The sequence below is a fragment of the Symphalangus syndactylus genome, chromosome 19 (assembly GCF_028878055.3).
Source record: "Symphalangus syndactylus isolate Jambi chromosome 19, NHGRI_mSymSyn1-v2.1_pri, whole genome shotgun sequence".
NCBI lineage: Eukaryota > Metazoa > Chordata > Mammalia > Primates > Hylobatidae > Symphalangus > Symphalangus syndactylus.
The window spans coordinates 86,174,816-86,202,358 of NC_072434.2; the positions used below are offsets into that span (position 1 = coordinate 86,174,816).

The window sequence follows — 27,543 nt, forward strand, 5'->3', positions numbered from 1 at the left end:
GACCTGCCTGGACTGGTTACATCTCACAGACCAGCACTAAGGGAGCCAAGGAAGATGAGTCCAAATGGAAAGAATCAGAGAGGGATGTCAAAGCTAAAGTCCTTTAGGGAAATCCCAAGTGCACTCAAGGCTAGAAAGACCCAATGTCATTACCTAATTCAAAAGATGGTAGAAGGGTTGTCAATAGGAATTGAAGCTAAAAATCAGAAGCCACACAGGATTTGGATCAAAGCAGGAACAATCTGAAAACAATCAAGAAGGGTTCCAGGTGACCCCATCAGAGTGTTTAAGGACTACTTTGGCTGGCCAGTAAGGAGCCCTGGAGAAGAGGCTGGCTGAGATGGAAGAGGTGGTGTAGTAAGCCAAGCTTCAAGATGCAGTAAAGTTTACCAAGCAAAGTTGCTCAGTTTTACTTTGGGCAATTGCTTAGCCTTGAATGTTCATATACCCTAGAACTTAAGACAGGATTCCAATTTGTCCATATGTGTCTTCTTCTCTATACTGTGAGTTCCTTGAAGACTAGGACCTTGTTTTATACATCTTTGTATAAAACAGTTCATAGCTCTGTGCACACCACACAGCAGGCACTCAAAAGATATTTGTGGAACTAATAAAGAATGACTAAAGGAGAATACCACAAGCACAGGGAGCAGATGTGAATGGTAGACACAGAAGCATGAAAGGGTATGGTGCATACAGGACAGCTTTAGCGTAGGACATGTGCTCATGTTATGTTGTTATTGCTAAATAATTATGGCTTATCTGTAGCAAAATGGGCCTTCTTCTGTAGAATGACTTCATCTCAGGACATAGTATTTCTTGTCTTTTGAAAATGTTAAACAGAAATATCACTTGACCCAGCAATCTCATTACTTGGTATATACCCAAAGGAATATAAATCATTCTACCATAAAGATACATGCATGTGTATGTTCATTGCAGCACTATTCACAATAGCAAAGACATGGAATCAACCTAGGTGTACATCAGTGGTAGACTGGATAAAGAAAGTGTGGTACATATACACCATGAAATACTATGCACCCATAAAAAAGAATGAGATCATGTCCTTTGCAGGAACATGAATGGAGCTGGAGGCTATTATCCTTAGCAAACTAATGCAGGAACAGAAAACCTAATACTGCATGTTCTCACTTATAAGTGGGAGCTAAATGAGAACACGTGGACACATAGAGGGGAACAACACAACTGGGGCCTACTTGAGGGTGGAGGGTGGGAGGAGGGAGAGGATCAGGAAAAATAACTAATGGGTACTAGACTTAATACCTGGGTGATGAAATATCTGTGTAACAAACCCCCATGACATAAGTTTACCGAAATAACATACCTGCAGATGTACCACTGAACTTAAATAATTAAGTTTTTTAAAAAAGTTATGACTTTCTAAATATATACATAATTAAGTTTTGACTATAGGGGAAGCTTCCTTGAATCATACAGAAGTCAAGCACTGGTCTTGTAAAAGAGGTTTCCTAGTTCCTAATATACAGTTTCCCCTCCCACTCCCCAAGGGCTATTAGTGAATTTAAATACATGAAATGGCCAGTCATGGTGGCTCAGGCCTGTAATCCCAGCACTTTAGGGGGCTGAGGCGGGCAGATCACTTGAGGTCAGGAGTTTGAGACTAGCCTGGCAAACATGGCGAAATCCCATCTTTACTAAAAATATAAAAATTAGCCAGGCATGGTGATGTGCACCTGTAATCCCAGCTACTTGGGAGGCTGAGGCACAAGAATCCCTTGAACCTGGGAGGCAGAGGTTGCAGTGAGCCGAGATTGCACTATTACACTCCATACTGGGCGACAGAGCGAGACCCTGTCTCAAAAAATATAAATAAAAATAAATAAATAAATGGAATGTTCTGGCTGAGTAGGAGTTGCTGTGGTTTCTATAGAGGAATATTTGGGAAACCAAGTGGAATAAGAGTTGAGTGCAGAGATACTGTCATTGGGACTGATGCCATTAGGAACCAAGAAATGTGGGCACCAGCGAAGGACATAATGGATCTTTGTTTAGTTGGCAGACAATAAAAGGTATGGGTATGTACTTATTCTTGTATCTTTATATGCAGATGGAGAAAAATGAGCTCAATGTCTTTACTTTTCAAACGCACACCTCCCAAGGCCTTTGAAGTGGAACAGGATTTCAAGTTTTTCCAGTCTCTTTCTTTTCCTAAGGTAGCTTAAAAAAAAAAAAAAGAAATGGCAGCAACAACAAAACCTTTGCTTTTGTTTTTCTGAATTCAAATATGTCCAGTAATATAACACATTAATTTTTTATTGATGGTATTACAAATTACCATAAACTTGGTGGCTTAAACAATACAAATTAATTATCTCACAAGTTTGGAGGCCAAAAGTTCTACATGGGGGCTATACTGAGGTGTCACCTGAGCCGAGTTTCTTTCTGGAGGCTGTAAGAGAGAAGCCCATATTCCTTAGCTTGTGGCTCCCTTCCTTCACCTTCAAAGCCAGCAATGGGCCAGACACGGTGGCTCACCTCTGTAATCTCAGAACTTTGGGAGGCTGAGGTGTGTGGCTCACTTGAGGTCAGGAGTTCGAGACCAGCCTGATCAACATGGCGAAACTCCATCTCTATTAAAAGTAAAAAACTCAGCCAGGCATGGTGATAAGCACCTGTAGTCCCCGCTACTTTGGAGGCTGAGGCATGAGAATCGCTTGAATCCAGGAGGCAGGGGTTGCAGTGAGCTGAGATCGCGCTGCTGCACTCCAGCCTCGGCAACATAGTGAGTCTCCCTCTCAAAAAAAAAAAAAAAAAAAAAAAAAAGCCAGAAATGTGTCCCCTCTCTGACCATGTGGTCACATAGCCCTCTGACCCAGCAGGAAAAATTATCTGCTTTTAAATATTTATGTGGGCTGGGCACAGTGGCCTGTAAACCCATCATGTTGGGAGGTCAAGGTGGAAAGATCCCTAGAGTCCAGGAGTTCAAGACCAGTCTAGGCAACGTAGTGAGACTATGTCTCTATTAAAAAATTGTCTTAAAAGTAGCTGGACATGGTGACAGTGCACCTGTGGTCCTAGCTAGTTGGGAGGCTGAGGTGGGAGGATCCCTTGAGGCCAGGAATTTGAGGTTACAGTGAGCTAAGATCCCACCACTTCACCCTAGCTTGGGCGAAAGAGTGAGACCCTGTCTGGGAAAAAAAAAAAAAAAGAAAAAACAACAAAAGATTAAAGTGATTAGACTTGGCTTATCTAGATAATACAGCATAATCTGCTTGTCTCAAGGTTCTTAACATGAATCATATCTGCAAAGTCTCTTTTGCCAAGTAAAGCAATATATTCACAAGTTAGGAAGTAGGAGAAAAGGATGTGGACATCTTTGGTAGCTGTTTTTCTACCTTTCACAGACAGACATGTTTCTCTTCAGTGGAGAATTAAGAGAGAAAAGTGTACTGCTGTTCATTCTATTTCTAATTTTAACACTTCTAGAGAACAGATATAAAATGATTCTTTAGGCTAAGGTCTAGCTTAATAAAATTGATTTCCTCAAGGTTTTCCACTAAATAAACCAAAAGAACCTTTCTAAACGTATCTCCTATTACCAACCTACAGTTAACCCACCCTCAACAAATCGCACTAATTACTGTTTCCTGAGCATTCCTCGCTGTCTTCGGCCCTATAATTTAGTTCTCCTGTGATGTCCTTGCCATATCTATAACCTCTTCCATCTGTCCAAGTCCACCCTATCTTTGTAATACATAGAAAGGTTAGTATACAGGGGCCGGGTGCGGTGGCTCACGCCTGTAATCTCAGCATTGTGGGAGGCCGAGGTGCGCGGATCACTAGGTCAGGAGATCAAGACCATCCTGACTAACATGGTGAAACCCCGTCTCTACTATAAGTACAAAAAATCAGTGGGACGTTGTGGTGTGCACCTGTAGTCCCAGCTACTCAGGAGGCTGAGGCAGGAGAATTGCTTGAACCCAGGAGATGGAGGTTGCAGTGAGCTGAGATCGTGCCACTGCACTGTAACCTGGGTGACAGAGTGAGACTCTGTCTCAAAAAATAAATAAACAAATAAAAATAAAATAAAAATTAAAAAAAAGGTTAGTATACAGGATATGGAAAGAACTCCTAAAATCAGTGAGGAAAAAAGAGATGATTCCACAAAATGGTTTAAAATAAGGTGGCTGAGCAAGATGGCAGAGGAGGACTCCACAGGAGCCAGATTGACAAATACGAAAAAGTCTGAAAATATCAAGGGCTGGTGTTTTGTGGCACAATCAGAACACTAATCTGCTGATGGTAGTGGTGTAAATTGGTACAACCACTGTGGAAAGTAACGTGGCATTATCTAGTAAAGATGAAAATAGGCCTATCCTATTAAATGTATACCTTAGGGAAACTTGAACATCTCCTTAGGAGACAGGTACGAGAATGCTCAGAGAAGTGCAGTTTGCAATAGCAAACCCCTGAAAGCAGCTTAAGTGCTCATCAACAGGATAATGGGCAAATCAATTATGGCATACTCATAAACTGGAATACGATAGATCTGTGAAAATAAATGAACGAGAGTAACACTCATCTACAGGAATGATGGTTTGAAGCAATTATTGAATGAGAACAATTTTGCATAAGTATATCCATAACAATTTCATTTATGTAACAGTCAAAAACAGGCAAAATGAAACAAAATGTTGTTTGGGCAAGAAACATGTATAAGGTAAAATTATATAAACAAAAGCAAGAGAATTAAAACCACAAAATTCTGGATTGTCATTTATGTCTGAGGGTAGATGAGCAGGAGTGAGGTGAGGGAGAGCTTCACATATGGAGAAGCTCAAAGTTGGGGGTGTTGTTCCAGTCTGTAAAACAGGGCAGCAGATCCACAAGCGTCCACAGAATGTTCAGTATGTCATTATTCTTTAACGGTATCTACCTTCAAAGTTGGGGGTGTTGTTCCAATTTGTAAAACAGGCAGCAGATCCACAAATGTCCAGTATGTCCTGAATGTTCAGTATATCATTATGCTTTAACAGTATCTACCTCATATTTAATAAATATTTAATCTTCAATTCTTTTCAAATGAAACAATTTTCAAAAACTTTACCTTTCTGTCCAAATGGAGCTCAGGTACCTTCTTTTCCCTGAAGACAGGGTGATAAGGAGGGAAGCCACAGGGTATGGAGTCTAACAGACTTAGGTTTAATTTTAGATAAGTTCATTCTTTCTTTCCTCATCTGAAAATCCTTCAAAGGGTTTTTGCGAGAATTAAATGAGAAAATACATACCAGGTACATTTCAGTTTCTCAATAAACATTAGTTCCACTTTCGCCAAAGGCCCCACCCATGTCTCCCTGCTTCGAGTCTCATAACATGTTCTATTATCGTGTTCTACACTAAAATAGAATTATTCAGCTGGGTGTGGTGGCTCAAGCCTGTAATCTCAACACTTTGGGAGGCTGAGGCGGGTGGATCACCTGAGGTCAGGAGTTCGAGACCAGCCTGGCCAACATGGTGAAACCTGTCTCTACTAAAAATACAAAAATTAGCTGGGCATGGTAGCAGGCGCCTGTAATCCCAGCTGCTTGGGAGGCTGAGTCAGGAGAATCCCTTGAACTTAGGAGGCAGAGGTTGCAGTGAGCCGAGATCGCGCCATTACACTCCAGCCTGGGCAACAAGAGCAAAATTCTGTCTCAAAAAAAAAAAAAAAAAAAAAAAAGAATTATTTGTATACTTACCTCTGCTTCCCATCCCTATCACTAAATCATAAGCTCTTTATGAGCAAAGACACATGCATAGCCTGTAACAGATACTCAATTTTGTTGAATAGGACTAAAATAGTACAACCTAGAAATAAAGATTGGAATTCACTTTTAACATTCTCCTTCAATTTAGAGATAAGAAATCATTTTTTAAGTAACTTAACTGAAACATTAAGTAAATTTGGAGAAATCTTTAGAATGAGTTTTAGAGCCTTTGAAATGAAATAATTGAATGCCCCACATATTTTAAGCTTTACTCTTTTTTTTTTTTTTTTGAGACAGAGTCTTGCTCTGTCATCCAGGCTGGAGTGCAGTGGTGTGATCTTGGCTCATTGCAACCTCCACCTCCCAGGTTCAAGTGATTCTCCTGCCTCAGCCTCCCAAGTAGCTGGGACTACAGGCACTTGCCACCACACCCAGCTAATTTTTGTATTTTTAGAGAGACAGGGTTTCATCATGTTGGCCAGGATGGTCTCTATCTTTTGACCTCGTGATCTGCCCGCCTTGGCCTCTGAAAGTGCTGGGATTACAGGCGTGAGCCACCGCGCCCAGCCGGTTTATTCTCTTTTTACCTCAGTCGGTTGGTAAAACAACAAAGGTTGAATGCTAAAGTTAAATTAAAATGCCTTTCCCTTAGGACTCTAATTTTCACCAGCAGTCTCGTTTTGCCCATTCCTTTTCATTTTCAATTATGTAATATTTATCTATTCACTTCTTCTGTTAATTTCTTTTTTGATGTATTGTGATCGTGAATGATGATACAGTGGTATTAAATCTTACAATTGAATAGCACCTTGCTATACATATGATTTCATTTGATTCTCATAACTAGGTAACAGGGAATGCCCTTCTCTAAGATCACACATCTAATAAATGACAGAGTCAGGATGTGGACCCAGGTATTTTACCAGTGATAGGATGTGCCCCTTTTATTAAACATTCATCCTTTTGTTTTGCAGATTCGAAGATATCCCTCAGAAGGTTTTGTGACTGAAAACAGAGAGGCAGGGATTGTTTTTGGCTCTCTGCCTATATACAGGGTGAGCTGGAGTTTCTAGGAGTAGGGGGGTCACAGAACAGTAGGGAATCTGCCATCTCATTCCTGACCCTGGGCTACTAAGCAAGGTTGGAGAAAATCAGTCAAGTGGACCGTTGCTTCCAAAAACGTATTATGTGCAGTCCCAGAAAAGTCTTGGGCTGTGTGTGTCAATGACCGGGTCCCTTGTCTCTGCCATACCACGTGGTGGTTATTTTGAACTTTACTCTGGTGGTTCGTCAACTACATGGTAAAATCCAAATGCCTTTGCTTGGCTTACAAAACCTCTAGGATCCACCCTCTTTTTTTAACCACCTTCTCCTCATACTCTGCCTATATTCCAACCACATGAAATTACTTTCCGTGCCTTAAGCATCACTGGTCTCTCCAACACCTCTGAAACTGTGCCCGTGCTGTCCCCCTGCCCAGGATTCATTCATTTCTTGTTTCCCTCCAAATCCCTACTCATCCTTCCAGTCTCCACCCCAGGTAACTTTTTTTGGGCTTCTAATTAATTAACCCAATAAATAATAAGCCAGAGACCAAATATTTCAAATTAACTTATATCTTAAATGTTATCTTTCCTAAGAACATGTTGTAATAGGTATCAAATACTTAAGCTAACAGATGATGCTGAAGGGTGAACTATCAAGATTTAATAGTGAATTTCTAAAAGGTAGACTGAATGCAGTGTCTCACACCTGTAACCCCAGAATTTTGGGAGGCAGAGGCAAGGAGATTGCTTGAGCCCAGAAATTCGAGACCAGCCTGGGCAACATAATGGGACCCTGTCTCTATTTTAAAAATAAAAAATAAAATAAAATAAAGATTTAATACTGAGCAAGGGGTGTGTATTTTGAAGCAGCTGGGCCTTCTCAGTCCTCATCCCAGCTCCTGAATTCGTATTACAGAAGTAATCACTTTGAGTGTGTCTCACTGACTAATTTATGGCTTCCAGATATCAAGCCCCACTAGTCTAAGATTTCTTCCACTGATTGGCGTAGAAGCCCAAAAAGACTCTTCAGATGGCATTACAGGAAAGAAGAAGGGAGGTCATGTTCAACGTGAAAAAGTAAGTTAGTACTAATTCCACAGTTAACTCCAATTTCAGTGTATCCTATTTCTGTTTGTTTTTTTAAAAATATGTCTCTGCTTTCAGAAACATTCTGAACCTAAAATCATTTCCGTTCATACTGTTTTTTTTTTCTTGAGGCAGTTTTCCTCTTGTTGCCCAGGCTGGAGTGCAATGGCAGGATCTCAGCTCACTGCAACCTCCGACTCCCAGGTTCAAACGATTCTTCTGCCTCAGCCTCCTAAGTAGCTGGGATTACAGGCATGCGCCACTGTGTCCAGCTAATTTTGCATTTTTTTTTTTAGTAGAGACGGGGTTTTTCCATGTTGGTCAGGCTGGTCTCGAACTCCTGACCTCAGGTGATCCACCCGCCTCGGCCTCCCAAAGTGTTAGGATTACAGGCGTAAGCCACCACGCCTGGTCTCAGTTCATACTTTTTATGAATATTCCAGATGTGTGTGTTTTAGCTCAGTGAGATGAAAATCATGAATTTGCTGGACAGAGAGAGAGAAAAATCAAATAAGACCAATAAGCCTGAGCTAATGAAGCTTATCTAGAGCTTTATGACTGCAATTCACTGAGCTGTTCTAGAAACTAAGAGATTTGACACGACATACAGGAGGGCTGTGTAACCATCCTTGTGTCTTAATTTGGTTGTACCTACAGAGTAAAGCCATGACATCAATCAGTTTCTGTCTTAGCTGCAAGAATTTTTCTAAAGTATTAAAAAAATAACTAACATGCAATGCTTTACAGTTTGCAGTGATTTTATAAATGACTCATTTGAGTTTCACAATAAGAACAAAGAAACTATTAGACTCTCTTAGAGCTGGGAAAAAAATGGAGCCTAAAGTAAGGTCAAGTTCCTTACCAAAGATCACATACAAATGAAGTGATAAGCTGATACCTACTCTGACTCCAAATTCCATGCTCATTCAATTAAACCATGATAGCCTACACAGCTATCACTATATAACCTATCACTCTTCTACTAGTTCTAGAAGCTTTCAGGGGCCTAACTTAACCTGTGGCCATTTATCCAGTCATTAAAATAGATCAAACATTTAGGAGGAAGATATAGCACATGGTAATTTTTTATAAGTCTCCTTTCTATGAAGTCAGATTAAAATTTAAAAAGGAGTTGGCTTTTATTGATTGTGCCTAACTCAGTAATAGATAACAAATACAACAACAACAACAATATTCAAGGCTGCTTTGTTTAATTAATATTGAAAACTTTGCCATAATAACGTTAGCTTGTGCACTTAATGAGAATATGAATAATTTCTGTTAATCATCAACTCTGACAATTATTTGAGTAAGAATTTTTGGTATTAGAAGAGTTTTCTGTTAAAAAATATAATTTACTTTTAATTGTTTTATGTAACTGATGAAACACAATTGTATAAATAATCCAAAACCTTGTCTAGAGACCTGGAAATGAAAAAAAAAATCCAAATCTAAAGGTAATAAAGAAAGTATTTGTATTTTTTTCTGCATGACTCTGTGCATTAAGTTTTATAATTCATGTATTTTATGCCTATTTGCACTCTTATTTAAATTTTATCTCATCTGATGTTAAATATACTTTACATTCTTTAAGTAAATACTAAGTGACAGAAAGAAGATGGCCAAATATGTCTTAGGTACCAGGGGGAACACAATATGGAATTAAAAATTATTCACAGTTAATCTACATAAAGACTAATCTACACTCCAATAACCAGAATTTGACTCTACTATAATTAATTTTATTAGAGATCATAAAGAATGATAAATTATCCAAGCACAAAGACATTTTTAAGATGTTTAAATAACCTGATGTTCTGACAGATCCTTTATTTTCTCTTAATCACTCTGATAGATCGTCGATCACACCAGAAAGACAAAAGGAATAGACGTCTTCATTTGTTTATAGAAAATAGGTGCCTTAATTTGCTTAAATTGAAAAATCCTGACATAAAACTCTCTTCTGGTTTACTAAAAGAAATAGTTAAGTGTGGCCAGGGGGTCAAAATTGGTTTCCAATATACAATTAAGACCCTTTTAGAAAATTGTGCACTTAGTAAGATGACAAAATCTGGAAACTGGGATAGATTAAAGCACCACTATGTTAACTGTCAACAATTTTAGAACTTCAAAGAGCCCAAATGGAAAAATAGTGGATGAAATAAAATCAATAGTTAGGCACCAAATGCCTAGTTTCATAAAAACACTTCCAAAATGGTGGGCATAAAACGACGTCAGAAATTTAGGGGGAGAAATTTCACTTTTATGAAACAAATATTTATGGAATACCTTAAAATATTCATCATGTCCCCTGCACTGTTCTGGGCACCAGGAATCCATTTATAGATTAGAACTTACAGTACAGTTGGAAGAAAGTCCTTTGAGTAAAAGCTTCAATAACAGATATCTTAGCCTCTTTTGACTTATTATTTTTAAATATAGAAATGCTAATTCTGAATATGAACTTCTTTAAATCATTTATACGTCTCTTTAGAATTAAACAACACATTATAAAATATTAACCACGGTACAACAAAAGATAAATCAGAACATGAGTTTATATTTCCTTTTCAGTTTAAGTGTAGGAAGAGAAGGGAAGAAAGTGAACTTTGGAAAGTGTAACCCATTTTCAAAATTGTGGAAACACATCCAATCATGCAAAAGTGTCTACGTGAAAGATGGTATATGTGAAAACATACTCCATAGTTTTTCCGAAGTATTTAATGACAGGCCAGGCTCAGTGGCTCATGCCTGTAATCCCAGCACTTTGGGAGGCTGAGGCAGTTGGACTGATTGAACCCAGGAGTTTGAGACCTATCTGGGAAACACAGTGAGACCTTGTCTATACAAAAAAAAAAAAAAATTAGCCAGGTGTGGTGGTGCGTACCTGTAGTCCCAGCTACTTGGGAGGCTGAGGTGGGAGGATCGCTTGAGCCTGGAAAGTGGACATTGCAGTGAGCTGAGATCATGCCAAAGCATCTCAGCCTGGGTGACAGAATGAAACTGTCTCAAAAAAAAAAAAGTATTTAATGACAGAAAAATTCTCACAATTTTATTTTAGGTTAAAAGAATATATAAACTGTAACTCAGTAATATTTCTAATGATAACAGCAAAACTTTATTTTCAAATCAATGTTGCCCAGTATGATACTGTGCATTTGCTATGCACGCTTTCATTTCATCTTTGCGACAACACTTTGAGATATGCTGCAATGATCATCCTCCTGTTACAACTAAGAAAACTGAAACACAGAGGATAAGTAATTCCTCTGAGATTACAAAAAAAGCAAGTCATAGAGCTGGGATAAATCCAGTCACTTAACTTCAGAGCCTGTACACTTAAATGCAATGCAGCATAATTCAGAGATGGGTGAGCTGCTAGGTCTCTCCTGGTCAGAATAACCTTATGAGAATTAACAATGAATATTAGAGAGCCCCACCCTTCCCACCTTTTTCAGTCTCCTCACTGATTTAATTTTTTTCATAGCTCTGATCACTACATGACATTGTATCATATAAAAATTCATTTTTTCCAAAAGTATTTTTCATATAGCTTAATTTTTCCCCTAAAAAGTCATTTTTATTGCCTTTATCCCACTAGAATGTAAGATCCATGAAGGCAGAAACTTTGCCTAACTTACTCTCTGCTGCAGTGCCAATGTTGAGAACATAAGAGACACTGCAGAAACCTTTGCTGAATGAAATAGTGAATTAGCTTTTTAAACAAGTGGAAAAAGAAAAAGAGAAAATAAAAGAAAGATCTGTGCAGCTTGGAAAGTTCCCTCTGCTGGGGTTTAGCAGGTTGATCCAGGGAGCTAAGCCTCCTACCTTGTCTGTGGGAGAAAGAGGAGTAGTCATGTGACCTGTTAATGTCCAAGCTTAAAGGATCCGTAAGTGGTTGAATCTTGACCTTAGGAACTCACTCTTCTCCCTTTCCTTATAACTCTCTACATCTCCTCTTCTCTTTTTCTTCCTTCTTTCTTTTTCCCCATAATAGACCATAAAATCAAATTGACGTGTATTGTGAATATTGGTTGAACATTACTGATATGAATTTTTAAACCAAATTAGTTTAAATTTTTATACCTATTTCTTCCAAAAATAATCAATGCAAAACAAACTTTTATTAGCTGGACGTGGTGAAACATGCCTGTGGTCCCAGTTACTTGGGAGGCTAAGATGGGAGGATTGCTTGAGCCCAGGAGGTTGAGGCTGCAGTGAGCTGTGATGGTGCCACTGCACTTCAGCCTGGGTGACAGAGCAAGATCCTGTCTCAAAACAGAGCAGAACACAACAAAAGCCAAACTTTCATTCCTCATTTGTGTGACTGATAATCACTTGATTTTATTTTCCTATGAGCCAATGGACTCTGATGTTATTAATCTACAATATTAATTATTAATTGTGCTCACTTCAGCAGCACATATACAATATTAATTATTAATTAACCAAGTATTGTTTGGTTTTGTTTTGACCCAACCCTTTCCACACTGTGCAGCTGAGTCCCAGAATGGATAACTGCCCAGTTAAGTAGCTCTTCAGCTTCTGCTTGTCCAACGCATCCTTCAGGAGCCCCACCTCCTACTTTTAACACACTTTTATCTTGAAGTCACATAGGATTGTTAAGTAAATAACTATTCATTTTTTTCTAGGAGGATTAAAATATCTATGTAAATTAGCAATACAACTTGACTCTGGAAAATTGTGTATGTCAGTAGAATGCCAGTTACTAACTTACATGCTCTTTATTTCACAGGCACCACGAAGAAGAAGTTTGAAAAAAAATTTAGTCCCACAAATAAATCTGGCTTCTTCCTTCTTCCCAGCTATACCCAAGTAAGGAGAAAAAATCAGAAATGACTGCTGCACATAAAATGGCAACGTTTGGATGATACCTGCTCTTTATTTCAGGATGAGAGGGAGAAACCACCAGACACTATCAGTCACCTCTGGTGTCAGGCCATTCTATTGATGGGAAAGATTGCTTAGGGAGTTCTGGTGATCTCAACTCTGAATACCAAGCAAGCAGCAAGCAGCCAGAAGTTTAGACGATGTTTCTTATTTACTATCAGCAAACTGACACATAAGAAAACAAATGAAATCAACAGCATTAGTAGGTCTAAAATAATATGGTTATCAATGTTTAGCTTTCCACTTCCTCCCATTGGTCACCTTACTCCACAGCCAGAATGATTGTCAGAACATGTGCAGTAAAAGGCACTTTCAAGTCATGCTATGTGTTGTACAAAGAGAATTATTAAAAAGAAAAATGTACCAGTCCAATCTCTAGATGTTTGTCTTCTTCATTCAGAGAAATATTATCTGGAAGAAAATGTCCTGAGTTTCTTAAAGTCAGAAATTATTTATATGTAGTCCAGACCTGACTCCAGATAAATATAAAAGAAGGCAAGGAAAGGAAGAAAAATGGGTCATAGAAATAGAAAAAGCATACTAACATGGTAGATTTAACCTTAAATATAACAACAATTATGAAACCTTTAATAGGTTAAGTATGCAAGTTTAAAAGGTTGTCAGAATGGATTAAAAAAACAAAATCCAGGAGATACACCTAATGCTAAATGACAAGTTAATGGGTGCAGCACACCAACATGACACATGGATACATATGTAACAAACCTGCACATTGTGCACATGTACCCTAAAACTTAAAGTACAATAATAAAAAAAAAAATCCAACTATATGTTGTTTACAAGAAACACATCTAACATACAAGGACACCAAACTCTTAAAGATAAAAGAATGAAAAAAGATGTATGATGCAAAAACTAACCTAAAGAAAATCAATATAGCCATATTAATATTAAAATACACTTTAAGAAAATAAACAATAATCTTTATAAAAGTTTTATTAATAATAACTCAAAATTGGAAAAAGCCTAGTTTCCACAACACAAGAATGACTAAACAAATTATGGTAGGGTAGGACAATGGAATCTTCAGCAATTAAAGGGAATAAAATGCTAATGCGTGCATTAACATAGACCAATCTCAAGAATATGTTAAGTCAAAAAAACTTTACAGAAAGAATACATATTGTATGATTCCACGTTTATAAAATTCTACAACAGGGAAGACTAATACTCAGTTTAAAAAATTAAAACAATGATGGCCTCTGGGAGAGAGGGCAAATGTCACAGATAGATTTAGAGATTTAGAAGGGGTACGAAAGAACTTTCTGGGGTGAATGGTAATGTTCTTTATCTTAATAAAGTTTGGGTTATACAGCTAGGTGTGCATTTCAAAATTTATTGGATGATATTTCTGCATTTTGTTGTATGTGAATTTTTTCAAAAAATTAAGAATTGTAAACTAATATTCTCATTGATATGCACGCTAATAGGATTACTAGTGTCTTCCACTTACTTTGAAATGAATCAAAAAAATAAGATGAAGTAATGGATAGAGGGATGGACTTATAGATGGATATGTGTTAGAATATATCTAAAACCACATTAATTATGGAATCTAGGTGGTAGGAATATAGGTATTCATTAAAGAATTCTTTCAAATTCTCTGAGTGTTTTCATTTTTTTCCATATTAAAAGAGAGGAGGGAAAAAACTTTAATGAAGAAATCAATATAACATTTTAGAGAAACCTTTGAGGAACTCTATATAAATGCAAAGGTATATTTATGTTCATGGCTTTGAGGATTCAGTATTGGAAAGATATAAGTTCTTTCTATACTAGTCATCTGTTGCTGCATAACAAACAATCAAAAAAATTGAGTGGCTTCAAAGAGCAATCATTTATTTGCTCATAACTCTGTGGGTGAGCAATTTGGGCTGGCCTCACCTGGGCATTTCTTCTGGTCTCACCTGGTGCCACTCACACAACTGCAGTGAGTGTCTAAATGGTCTAAGATGGCCTCCTTGTGTTTGATGCTGACCACTGGCTGGACTTCTCTTTCTGCGTGATCTCTCATCTCCAAAGAGCCAAGGGGCCAGATTACAGTCTGTAATTCCAGAACTTGGGGAGGCTGAGGTGGAAGGATCGCTTGAGCTCAGAAGTTTGAGACCAGCCTAGGCAACATAGCAAAACTCTGTCTCTACAGTAAATACACAAATTAGCTGGCTGTGGTGGCACAGGCCTGTAGTTCCAGCTACTGGAGATGCTGAGGTGGGAGGATCACATGGGCCTGGGGTGTCAAGGCTGCAGTGAGCTGAGATCGCACCACTGCACACCAGCCTGAGTGAGGGAGCGAAACCGTCTCAAACACAAAACAAAACAAAACAAAAACACAAAGAGGCGAGACCACAATTCTTCACATAATGATCTGATGGTTTCAAGAAGGCAAAAACAGAAGCTACAAGATCTCTTGAAGCACTGAGTACAAAAGAAAAGATAGGTAAATTGAATTATATTACAGTTTAAAATTCCTGTTTACCAAAGAGAGACTATTAAGAAAGAAAAAAGGCAAGCTGTAGAATGGCAGAGATTTTCATTACCTATAACTAAGAAAGGACTTATATCTAAAATACATAAAGAACTCCAACAAATCAATAAGAAAAATCAAGGCAATCCAGTAGGATAGGCAAACAAAACAAAACAAAACAAAAACATGAACACTCCATGTTTGGAGTGTTGAAGAGGTTATGCAAATAGCCAATACATATATTAAAAAGTGCTCAACTTTCTTAATGCTAATCAAGGTAATGCTAATCAGAACCATATTAGATGAAAGGCTCAACCAAAAACAAAAAAAATCTCCTAGGACTAATAATCAATTATACCCAAGGTTGTACGATACATGATTAATACGCAGAAGTCAATTGCTTCCCTATTTACCAGCAATGAACACGTGGATTTGAAATTAAAAACACAATACTAGGCAAAATAGGCAAAAACCTAACAAAATATGTAGAAGAACTATATGAGGAAAGCCCCAAAACTGATGAAAGAAATCAAGTAACTAAATAAAGGAGAAATATTCCATGTTCATGGGTAAGAAGATTCAGTATCATCAAGATGTCAGTTTTTCCCAACTTGATCTAAAAATTCAATGCAATCCCAACAAAAACCCCAGAAAATTACTTTGGGGATATTGAGGAACTGATTCTAAAGCTAATATGGAGAAGCAAAAGACACAGAATAGCAAACACAATGTTGAAGAAGAAGAATGAAGTCAGGGGACTGATATCAAGACTTAGTATAAAGCTATCGTGATCAAGACAGTGTGGTACTGGCAACAGACTTAAGAAATAGATCAATGGGACAGAATAGAGAGCCCAGAACCAGACCCACATAAATACAGTCAACTGATCTTTGACAAACGAGCAGAGATAACACAATGGAGAAAAAGATACACTTCCACACATGGTGCTGGAACAACTGGACATCCATGTGCAAAAAATGAATTCAGATGCAACCTTACATCCTTCCCAAATATTAGCTCAAAATGGATTATAAGCCTAAATGTAAGATGTAAAACTGTAAAACTCCTAGAAGGTAACACAGGAGAAATTTTAAATTTCCTTCAGTTTGGTAATGATGTTTTAGATACAACACCAAAGACACAATCTATGAAATAAGGAATTGATAAACTGTACCTTATAAATAGATTCTCTCTTTTTTTTTTTTGGAGACAGTCTTGCTGTGTCACCTGGCTGGAGTGCAATTGCACAATCTCTGCTCACTGCAACCTCCACTTCCTGGGTTCATGCAATTCTTGTGCCTCAGCCTCCTAAGTAGCTGGGACTACAGGCACATGCCACCACACCCTGCTACTTGTTTGCATTTTAGTAGAGACAGGGTTTCGCCATGTTGCCCAGGCTGGTCTCAAACTCCTGAGCTCAGGCAATCCGTCCACCTCAGCCTCCCAAAATGCTAGGATTATAGGCATAAGCCACCATGCCTGGCTTTGTAAACTGCACTTCATTAAGATTAAAATTATCTGCTCTGTAAGAGACACTGTCAAAAGAATGAAAAGACAAGACAAAGACTGGGAGAAAATATTTGCAAAAGACACATCTGATAAAGAACTGTTATCTAATATATAAGAAGAACTATTAAAACTCCACAGTACCAGGCATGGTGGCTCAGGCCTATAATCCCAGCACTTTGGGAGGCCAAAATGGGTGGATCACTTAAGGCCAGAAGTTCGAGACCAGCCTGGCTAACATGGTGACCCCATCTCTACTAAAAATACAAAAATTACCAGTCATGGTGACACGTCTGTAGTCCCAGCTACTCGGGAGGCTGAGGCAGGAGAACTGCTTGAACCTGGAAGACAGAGGTTGCAGTGACAGTGAGCCAAGATTGCACTGCTACACTCCAGCCTGGGCGACTGAGCAAGACTCTGCCTCAAAATAAATAAATATAAATAATAAAATTCAACAGTAGGCCAGGCGTGGTGGCTCACACCTGTAATCTCAGCACTTCAGGAGGGCAAGGTGGGCAGATCGCCTGAGGTCAGGCGTTCGAATCCAGCCTGGCCAACATGGTGAAACCCCGTCTCTACTAAAAATACAAAAATTAGCCGGGCATGGTGGAGCATCCCTGTAGTCCCAGCTACTTGGGAGGCTGAGGCAGGAGAATCACTTGAACCTAGGAGGCGGAGGTTACGGTGGCAGTGAGCTGAGATCACACCACTGCACTCCAGCCTGGGTGACAGAGTGAGACTCCATCTCAAAACAAACAAACAAACAAACAAACAAAAAACCCAACAGTAAGAAAACAAACAACTCAATTTTAAAATGAGCCAGACTTTAACAGACATCTCATCAAGGAAGATATACAATTGACAAACAAGCATATGAAAAGATGCTCAACATCATATGTCATCAATGAAATACTAATTAAAACAATGAAATACCACTACACATGTATTAGAAGGACCAAAATCCAGAACACTGATACCACCAAATGCTGGTGGGGATGTGAAGCGACAAGAACTCTCATTCATTGCTGCTGGGAATGCAAAAATGGCACAACCACTTTGGAAGACAGCTTAGCAGTTTTTTTAATAAAACTAAACATACTCTTACCATATTATACAGCAATTACACTTCTTGTTATTTACCCAAAAGAGCTGAAAACTTATGTCCACACAAAAACCTGCATGCTGATGTTTATAGCAGCTTTATCCATAACTGCCATAATTTGGAAGCAACGAAAATGTCCTTCAGTAGGTGAATAGATAAACTAGTACAACCAGACAATGAAATACTACTCTGCACTAAAAAGAAATGAACTATCAAGCCATAAAAAGATGGGAGGAAATGTAAATGTACATAAGTAAGTGAAATAAGCCACTCTGAAAAGGCTGCATACTGTATGATTCCAACTATATGGCATTCTGGAAAAGGCAAAAGTATGGAAACAGTCAAAAGATCAATGGTAGCCAGAAGTTAGGGAGTGAGAGAGTGATGAATAAGTGAAGCACAGATTTTTAGGGCAGTGAAACTACTCCGCGTCACACTACAATGGTGAATACATATATTTCATACATGTCCAAATTCAGAATGTACAACACCAAGTGTGAACCTAAACATAGAGACTATGGACTTTGGATAATAAAGACGTGTCAGTGTAGGTTCATCACTTGTAACAAATATATCACTCTGGCAGGAGATGCTGATATTGGGAAAGGCTATGAACTAAAATTGTTCTAAAAAATAAAGTCTGTTAAAAAAAACTACACATACACACACACACACACACACACAACTATACCACTACAAAACCCTCAGAATTACTTAAATTAAAAGGACAAATAATACCAAATGTCAGCAAGGATGTGCAACAACAGCAATTCTTGTGGACTTCTGCTGGACGTGTAAATTGGTTGAGTCATTTTGGAAAACAATTTGATATTATCTACTAACACTGACAAATAAACATCCTGTGACTCAGCAGTTCCACTCCTTGGTGTATACCTAACAGAAATATGTGCACATGTATACCAAGAGACATGTAAGAGAATGTTTCTAGCCACATTATTCACAACAGCTCAGAACTGGAAACAATCTCAATGTCCACCAGTGGTGGAATGGCTAAATAACTCTTGGTATATTCATATAACAGAATACAATAAAAATGAATAAATTAATTATGCATAAAACATGGTCGAATCTCAAAAATACAGTGTTGAACAGAAGCCAGACACAAATTATCCCAAGCTAAAGGAGTCTACTTAAATTTTTTTAAAAACAGAAAACTAAAATGTTTAGAAATAAATAATTATGCATCGTATAAGAAAGAAAGAAAGAAAGAAAGAAAGAAAGAAAGAAAGAAAGAAAGAGAAAGAGAAAGAAAGAAAAAGAAAGAAAGAAGGAAAGGAAAGAAAGGGAGAGAGAGAGAAAGAGAAAAGAAAAAGGGAGAGAAAGAGAGAAAGAAAGGAAAGAGAGAGAAAGAAAGAAAGAGAAAGAAAAGAAAGGGAGAGAGAAAGAGAGAGAGAGGGAGGGAGGGGGGAGAGACAGAAAGAAAGAAAGAAAAGAAAAAAGAAAGAAAGAAAGAAAGAAAGAAAGAAAGAAAGAAAGAAAGAAAGAAAGAAACAGAGAGAGAGAGAGAGATGGAAGAAACCATAAGGAAGTGGCTTCCATAAGAATTGGGATAAGGCCAGAAGCGGTGGCTCACGCCTGTGAGCACTTTGGGAGGCTGAGATGGGTGGATCACCTGAGGTCAGAAGTTCGAGACCAGCCTGGCCAATGTGGTGAAACCCCATCTCTACTAAAAACACAAAAATTAGCCAGACGTGGTGTCAGGTGCCTGTAATCCCAGCTACTTAGGAGGCTGAGGCAGGAGAATCGCTTGGACCGAGGCGGAGGTTGCAGAGAGCCGAGATTGCGCCATTGCACTCCAGCCTGGGCGACAAGAGTGAAACTCTCTAAAAAAAAAAATAATAATAATAAATAAGAATTGGGATAGTGGTTATCTTTTCAGCAGAAGGAAAGTGTAGTTATTGGGAGGCGGTATGGTAGATTTGTACTGTGTCAACTTAGCTTAGCTGTAACTAACCACTTTATCCAGAATTTTCTTCCATGCAATTCTAAGTTAGCACAGGCTACCTGAACCTGGGTATAATATGGAAGGCAGAAGTGAAACAGCAGCCATATGTTTTTGTGCACAAAAGGCAGGTGCAAAGTACTGTTGCATTTAGTGGATGTTGTCCCCGATTTCCTCAATCACTTGGGAATGAGGCAATCTCTGCTCTTACAACTACCCCAGACCTTCTTCTTTAGCTTTTCCAACTCCTAGGCCAGACTGCCTGCCCTGTTCATTTCAGAGCCAGCATAAGACCCAGAAGCAACAGCTGTCTATAAACTGTTCACCAAGCCACCACGATTGTGTAAGGTGAAACCCTCGTAAGAAATCCCACATTCTGTAGCAGCCCTCACTGTTTCCTCTGATGGAAACTGAATGATAAACAAGTGGCATGGAAGAGGCCTCCTGGCTGCTGGGAACATTCTATTTCTTGACTTGCTGATGGCTACAGTGACGGTCCCTTGGTGATGATAAATTAAGCTTTACATCTATGTTTTGTTCAATTATCTGTAGCTATGCTATATTTACCAATGAAAGTTAAAAAAAAATCCTCGAAACTACGTTACAACATTAAAAATAGAACAAAACTGCTCTCATGACCTGATGTTTAGAATTACTGCATGTTGTACCTTTAAAAAAATAGACTAGTTTCTCTTATTAATTTCGTGTTTTATTTCTAAATAATGAGCTATGAGAGAAGGATGAAGGCTGCTAAAGAGTTACTTGGTGACGTCCTAAACTGGACTGATTTGGGGCCAGGCAAAAAATGTCATGTGACATTTCATTCCTCCTGGCATTTGAGTGGTACTTAATACACAGAGTTGTTGTGAAGATTAAATGAGTTAATATACTAAAAATGCTCGGTGTCCTACCCATAGGAAGCAGTAGTCAAGTGCTTGCCATTATCATTATTCTTAATGTTGTTGTATTATGTCCTCTTGCATCAATAGATAACAAAAACATAAAAATTGTATAGATTCTGCATATCAACTAAGACAATGATTCTCAAATAGCTGAACACTGGAATCACAAGGGGAAATTTCACAAAATCACACTTCCTGTGTGTTAGGGGGGCGGGGAGGGGATGCATAGAATAATTTCTCCCAAATATGTCCACATCTAATCCCCAGAATCTGTGCATGCGTTACCTTATATGGAAAAGGGGGCTTTGCAGATTGATTAAATTAAGGATTTTGAGGTGGGGAGATTATCCTGGATTAGTCAGGTGAGCCCAAGGTAATCCCAAAAGTGTGAGAAGGGGGAGAGAGAGTTAAAGGCAATACATAGAGATTTGGTGACAGAAGGAAGGGTTGGAGTGAGGTGCTTTGAAGCTAGAAGAAACCACACAGGAATGTGGGCTCCCTTTAAAGCTGGAGAAGCAAGAAAACAGATACTCCCTGGAGCCTCCAGCAGGAACATGGTCCTGCCCACACCTTGAGTTTAGCCCCAGGACACTCATTTCAGACTTCTGGCCTAGAGAATTCTAGGATAGTAAGTTCGTGTTTTATTAAGCCATTAAGATTGTGTTATTTTTTATAGCAGCAGGAAAAAACTAATGGGGGCTGGGGATTAGAGTTACATTTCAATCTCAGGGAAGAGGTATAGGCATCATTTTTGTTGTTACTGTTTTAATCTCTCCAGGTAAGGGCTCCTCACTTACTGCCAGGGTTAAGAAGTACTGAACTAGGAGGGTGAAGGAGAGGGTCAAATATTTTAAGACCAAAGGAGGTGCATGTCATCACTGGGTAGCTCTGTGTAACAGAGAAATTCAAGACTACAGAGTAAGGGATATTATTTTTTAATACTGGGGTGAAATAAGGAATAAATATTAACTAGACCCTGAGTGCTTGAACAGAGCGGCCAAGAGTCTCCTAGTTCCCAGTGAAGATTAAGTAACTTATCTGCTGTCACACAGCTTGTGAGTTGGAACAGGCTGGACAATGAACCTCGGCTATACACCATGTGTTATTTAATTTATTTATATGTTCGAGTGTTTTGCTTTGTTCTTTTGTTTGTTTTTAGCGAAACTACATTATAAACCTTTTGAAAGCAGGGAAACTGTACACTTTTAGAAATCTGATGAAATTGAGTTACTGAATTAAATCTACCAGAGGATTCAATATTGGCTATAAAACCCTGGCTATCTTTATTCTATAATATCCTGAAACCCCATCTGCTATTTAATTCAGCCCAATTTTGAGGCCAAGCCCACCCACCTGTCTGTCTGTGGCCTCAATATTTTCTGCCATATCTTATTATATTTTAGGATGACATAATTAGATTTAGTCTACCAGATTTTACTCCCACCAAGCTGGAAACAGTTCATAATAATTACCAATGTGATAATAATCACGAATGATAATTTTTACATGAGACAAAAAAAGTCTAAAATATATAGGACAAAGCATGTACTTTCAATATAAGCCAGGTATCAGAAAAGACAGTTATATATTTTGGCCGGCATATCTGGTAGAAAACAAGAACATTTTCCCCCAGGGCATTTCTCCACTTCCTTCAGATCTCTGTTCAAATGTCACCTTATAAGAGAATCCTTATGTGACCATCTCTATTTGAAACGGCACCTTCCACACCTGCCTCTTCACATGCACCCATAAGCTCTCCATCCTCCTTACTCGTACTTTATAGTACTTAGTGCCAGTCCATAACATCATTTGCTTATTTTTCTTATTATCTGTTACTCCTCCCTAGAAGACAAGCTCTCCGAGAGTAGGAACTCTGGTTAGATCATGTGCTACATCCCCAAGGTCTAGAACAGTGCCTGCATAGAGTAGGCACCTGTAAGTATCAGCGAGTGGCAGCTTGATATACATGATGTAGCGGGAACATCACCAGGCCTGGAATTAGGACATCACTGTCCATTGTCCAGCCTGTTCTGACTCACAAGCTGTGTGACAGCAGAGAAGTTACTTAAACTTCCTGATCCTCAGTTTTCTTACCTGGAAATAGGAGTGTCACCTGCCCTGTTTACCTCAATGTCTTAAAAACCACAAAGTGATGTACTGATCTCATGTGTTTTTTTCCTGTATGTGGCATGGTGTGGCTGCTCATTTAGAGCTGTCCTGTCGCATGACTTTTGTCCTATAACCATTGCATTACAGTTGAAGAAACAGGAAATGAAATTATTTGTGTGTTACTAGTTAGCCCATTTACACTGTATTTTTGTGGTGAGTAAAGGCAGTGGAGAGGGAAGAACAGAGAGACGAACAGAGAGACAATCTGAGTTACTAATGACTGTCTCTTTTTTGTTGTCATTGTTTTTGAGATGGAGTTTCACCCTTTTTGCCCAGGCTGGAGTGCAAATGGCGTGATCTTGGCTCACTGCAACCTCCGCCTCCCAGGTTCAAGCGATTCTCCTGCCTCAGCCTTTCGAGTAGCTGGGATTACAGGTGCCTACCACCATGCCCAGCTAATTTTTTGTATTTTTAGTGGAGACGGGGTTTCACCATGTTGGCCAGGCTGGTCTTGAACTCCTGACCTCAGGTGATCCACCCGCCTCAGCCACTCAAAGCACTGGGATTACAGGCATGAGCCACCACGCCTGGTAGACAGTCTTTTAATTCAGCAACACATCCATCACCTGTAACGAGGGCTACTGAACTCCCAGCCTCTTCAGTTCCCCTGCTTGTTCCCTCTTTCCTAGGCTAACCAGAAACTCAATATGCCTACCAGTCACCTCTTCAAAAGCTATGTTATCAGCAGCCAAATTGATTATCAAGTGTTAAATAACACATAGAAAAAAAGTACAATATTGGGTCTTTGGAGTTTGATGCCTGTGGTGAGCTCCATATTATGGAGAACATCCTTATTCATTATCTTCTCAATGGCTTTTGCTTTCTTTCAGGGAGGTATTTATTATTACAGTGACAGAAGGATGAAAACAAAGCTATAATTTTGTACAGCATACAGGAGGCTATTTCTTATGTTATTCTTCTATGTAACTTTCTATTATAACCTAATTTTTCTTATTTCATTCCTTAATAGAACAATTCAACATATGGGAAAGGCAATTCAGTGTGGTTTGTCTCTTGAATCATATTATTCTGTTTGAAAGCTGAATACTCGGATTATCTTATTTTGGTAACTCATCGAACTACATTTACTAAATTTTACTTCAGCTTTGTTGAATCTAAATTGAAGGACATTGTAATAAACAGCCAAACAGAACCTACTGTTGTACTTAATACAGGGATACAATGGTGATTACATCATCCCTAGATCACTCAGAGTCTTTTTAAAAATTATTATTTTTTTGAAACAAGGTCTCACTTTGTTGCTCAGCCTGGGGTGCAGTGGCACCATCATAGCTGACTGCAGCCTGCTGGGCTCAAACAATCCTTCTGCCTCTGCTCCCAATCCTGGGACTAAGGGGATGGGCTACCATGCCTGGGTAATGTTTTTATTTTGTAGAAGCAGAATCTCACTTTGTTGCTGAGGGTGGTCTCGAACGCCTGTCCTCAAGTGACCCTGCTGCCTCAGCCTCCCAAAGTGCTGGGATTACAGACACGAGCCACCACACCTGGCCAACTCAGAGTCTTCACAAAAACTCAAGAATCCTCCCTTGGGTCTCAGGGTTAAGAAATGCTGTGCTTTGTCTAGAGAACTAATCTGCTTTGATCTTGTGGACACCATAATTACTATAACTGGATGTTGTTTCCTCTTTTCTCTGAAAACTTAGAAAATGCAGAGCCAAATGTATATCTTCCCCTCAGCAATGCTTTTAGAACATGATTATGTTTTATATTCTTGCACAGATATTCCTCTGGCCCAGATTGCACAAGTAATTTATTATATTCTTTTGTATTACACGCATTTTTGTAAATTAACATAGTTTTTTGGGGATAAGGTTTATATGGATGGATGATTATATATATATATATTTATATATATACACATTTTAATAGGCTTTATTTTTCAGAGCAGTTTTAGGTTCACAGCAAAATAGAGCAGAGGAAGTACAGAGATTTTTCCATTTACTCCTACCCCCACACATGCATGGCCCCCATTATCATAAACATCCCCCACCAGAGTGTACATTTGTTATGATTGATGAACCTATATTGACACATCATTACCACCCAGAGTCCATAGCACACATTAGGGTTCACTCTTGGTGTTGTACATTCTATAGGTTTGCACCAATGTATGACAACATGTATCCACCATTATAGTACCATACAGAGTAGTTTAACTGCCCTAAATATTATCTGGATTTCTTCTTTTTTTTTTTTAGAGGCAAGGTCTCACTATGTTGCCCCCAGTCTGGTCTTGAACTCTTGGCCTCAAGCAATCCTGCTGCCTCTGCATCCAAAAGTGCTGGGATTACAGATGCCAGCCACTACACCAAAAACCACAATTTTTTTCCAAATTTTATTCTAAGTTTCCAGCTTCTCTTCATGAATGATCGTGTCTGAATAAGCTTCCTTTCATGAATGATCGTGTCGGCTTCTCTCAAAGCTGACCCATTTTTTATAAAGTACAACCAAAATAAAACAAAGTCTACTTGAAAATCCAAATTTCAGTGGCAGGGCTGGGTGCAGTGGCTCATGCCGGTAATCCTAGCACTTCAGGAGGCCAAGGTGAGCAGATCACTTGAGGTCAGGAGTTCCAGACCAGTCTGACCAACATGGTGAAACCCCATCTCTACTAAAAATACAAAAATATACAGGGGTGATGGCATACATAACCCTGTAATCTCAGCTACTTGGGAGGCTGAGACATGAGAATCGCTTGAACCCGGGAGGCGGAGGTTGCAGCGAGCCGAGATCGCGCCATTGCACTCCAGCCTGGGTGACAGAGTGAAACTCCATCTCAAAAAAAAAAAAAAAAAAAAAAAAAAAAAAACAGATTTCAGTGGCAAGTGTTTACTTGCCACTGAAGAAGTAATAAGAAGTCTCTTTACAAAATGAGACTCATAAAACCTCAAGAGTTTTCAAAAATAAACTCAGATCTTTCAACATAAATAAGCATGCAGAGTAAACGGATAAGATTTCAAAACCTTTTCATTACTAATATCATGATAAGCCAAAAAAAAAAGAAGTTGGGGAATGAATTTGTCATAACATGATGAATTCTTCTTTGTTAATACAATCCCACTGAATTATTTTGAAAGATATATAATCAATAAAGGAGAATGTGTTATTACTAACTTACTTAGGAGGGCTATAATAAATATGCAACCATTAGAAAATACCCCAAAATAAATATTTTATTATGTTTATAGGAGTAAGTTTCCTTTAGATATTATTTGTTATTACGTAAGAATTTTCTGGAGTTTGGGCTGCTATGTTGAAAACCTAACCATGCAATTTATTTACTCTTTAAAAATACAGGAAGGGTTATGAAACTTCTAAATTTTTCTCAATTAAAATATCAAAATTGTCTGTTGATTGATACTGAAGAGGGAGAAAGTTAATCTGCTTTCAGACACTTAAAATATCAAAGTCTCACCCCTTTCCAATTCCTTCCCCTACCCCATCTACTTCAAAGAGTACCATATCTTTCTAGATTCTAGAACATCAGTATAGAATGCCATTGTGAATTCCAAGTATCATTTTCTTTCACCCTCCTTTAAAGACACTCCCTCTATTTCCCCCATACAGCATGACTTATACCAAAATCAACTCATTTATTTCTCTTATTCCTCTACCCCTCGCCATACCTCATCTCTGGCCAAAGGAGTAATTTAAATTTTGCTCCTGGGTTAATTGTCATGGATCAGCATTCTGACCTTCAATTCTTTACTATTCCACCTCTATATTATCTTAGCTGCCTTGGAACTCAGTAAATTTACTTTCCTAAGTGTATTAACCACAGTTCTCCTGAGAAACAGAACCCCAAAGGTCTTATGGAAAGAGATTTATTATGACAGATTGGTTCATGCAATTATGGAACCTGAGAATCTGCATCTGTAAGCTGGAAACCCAGGAAAGCTACTGGTGTAGTTCTCATCCAGCTTTGAAGGCCTGTGATCACTAAGGGCAATGGTATAAGTCCCAATTAAGAGTCCAAAGGTCGATGAGCTAGGAGTGCTGATGTCCCACTTCAAGCAGAGAGGGAATTGCCCTTCTTGTGCATTTTTGTTCTATATCAGCCCTCAAAGGATTGAAAAATGTCAATTCACATTGGTGTGGGTGATCTTTACTTAGTCTACTGATTCAAATGCTAATTTCTTAAGAAAACTCCCCCACAGATATACCCAGAAATAATGTTTTCCTAGTTATCTGGGTATCCCTTAGCCCAGTCCAGTTGACATATTAAAATTAACCATTGCACTGAGTACTGAAAACTTATGAACACCCTGCTAAATGTATGCATCTCTAGAAGATCTTTGAAGTTCATTTTGATGAATAGTAAAGAAATAAAATTAATAATACCAAAATCAATGGTATTAGCTTGAATACTACAGACTTAATTCCATTTGCCTTGATTGAATCAGAGGGATTATGATAATCACTCCGATATTATGCTACTACTTATAAATCATTGCTTTTCCATGGTGTCACTTTTTAAATAGCTCATTTCCGCTTAAAAAATTTTTTTTTGTGATTTGTACGCTATGCCTGGTACACAGTAGGCACTTGATAATATTTGTTGTTTGATTTTAATTTCATGATTGCTATAACTAATTCTATTCCAATATGCCAGATGCTCTT

General features: G+C 38.5%; 2 protein-coding genes across 8 annotated transcripts in view; one reads left to right on the forward strand and one right to left on the reverse strand.

Moving 5' to 3' along the window:
- Positions 1-13,228, forward strand: part of WDR64 (WD repeat domain 64) — a 160,717-nt gene extending 147,489 nt beyond the window's left edge. For 3 of the 7 annotated variants that reach the window (XM_055235196.2, XM_055235199.2, XM_055235200.2), the window contains 4 exons: positions 2,093-2,198; positions 6,707-6,787; positions 7,742-7,855; positions 12,621-13,227. In XM_055235196.2, coding sequence (XP_055091171.1) covers positions 2,093-2,198; positions 6,707-6,787; positions 7,742-7,855; positions 12,621-12,704 — 385 coding nt within the window. In that variant the 3' untranslated portion in view covers positions 12,705-13,227. Of the gene's footprint in view, positions 1-2,092; positions 2,199-6,706; positions 6,788-7,741; positions 7,856-12,620 lie in introns of those variants that run through there. The other 4 variants (XM_055235195.2, XM_055235197.2, XM_063613472.1 and 1 more) reach the window with 3 other exon arrangements.
- Positions 1-27,543, reverse strand: part of LOC129458870 (uncharacterized) — a 184,557-nt gene that overhangs the window by 122,416 nt on the left and 34,598 nt on the right. The gene's annotated exons all lie outside the window — the stretch shown is intronic.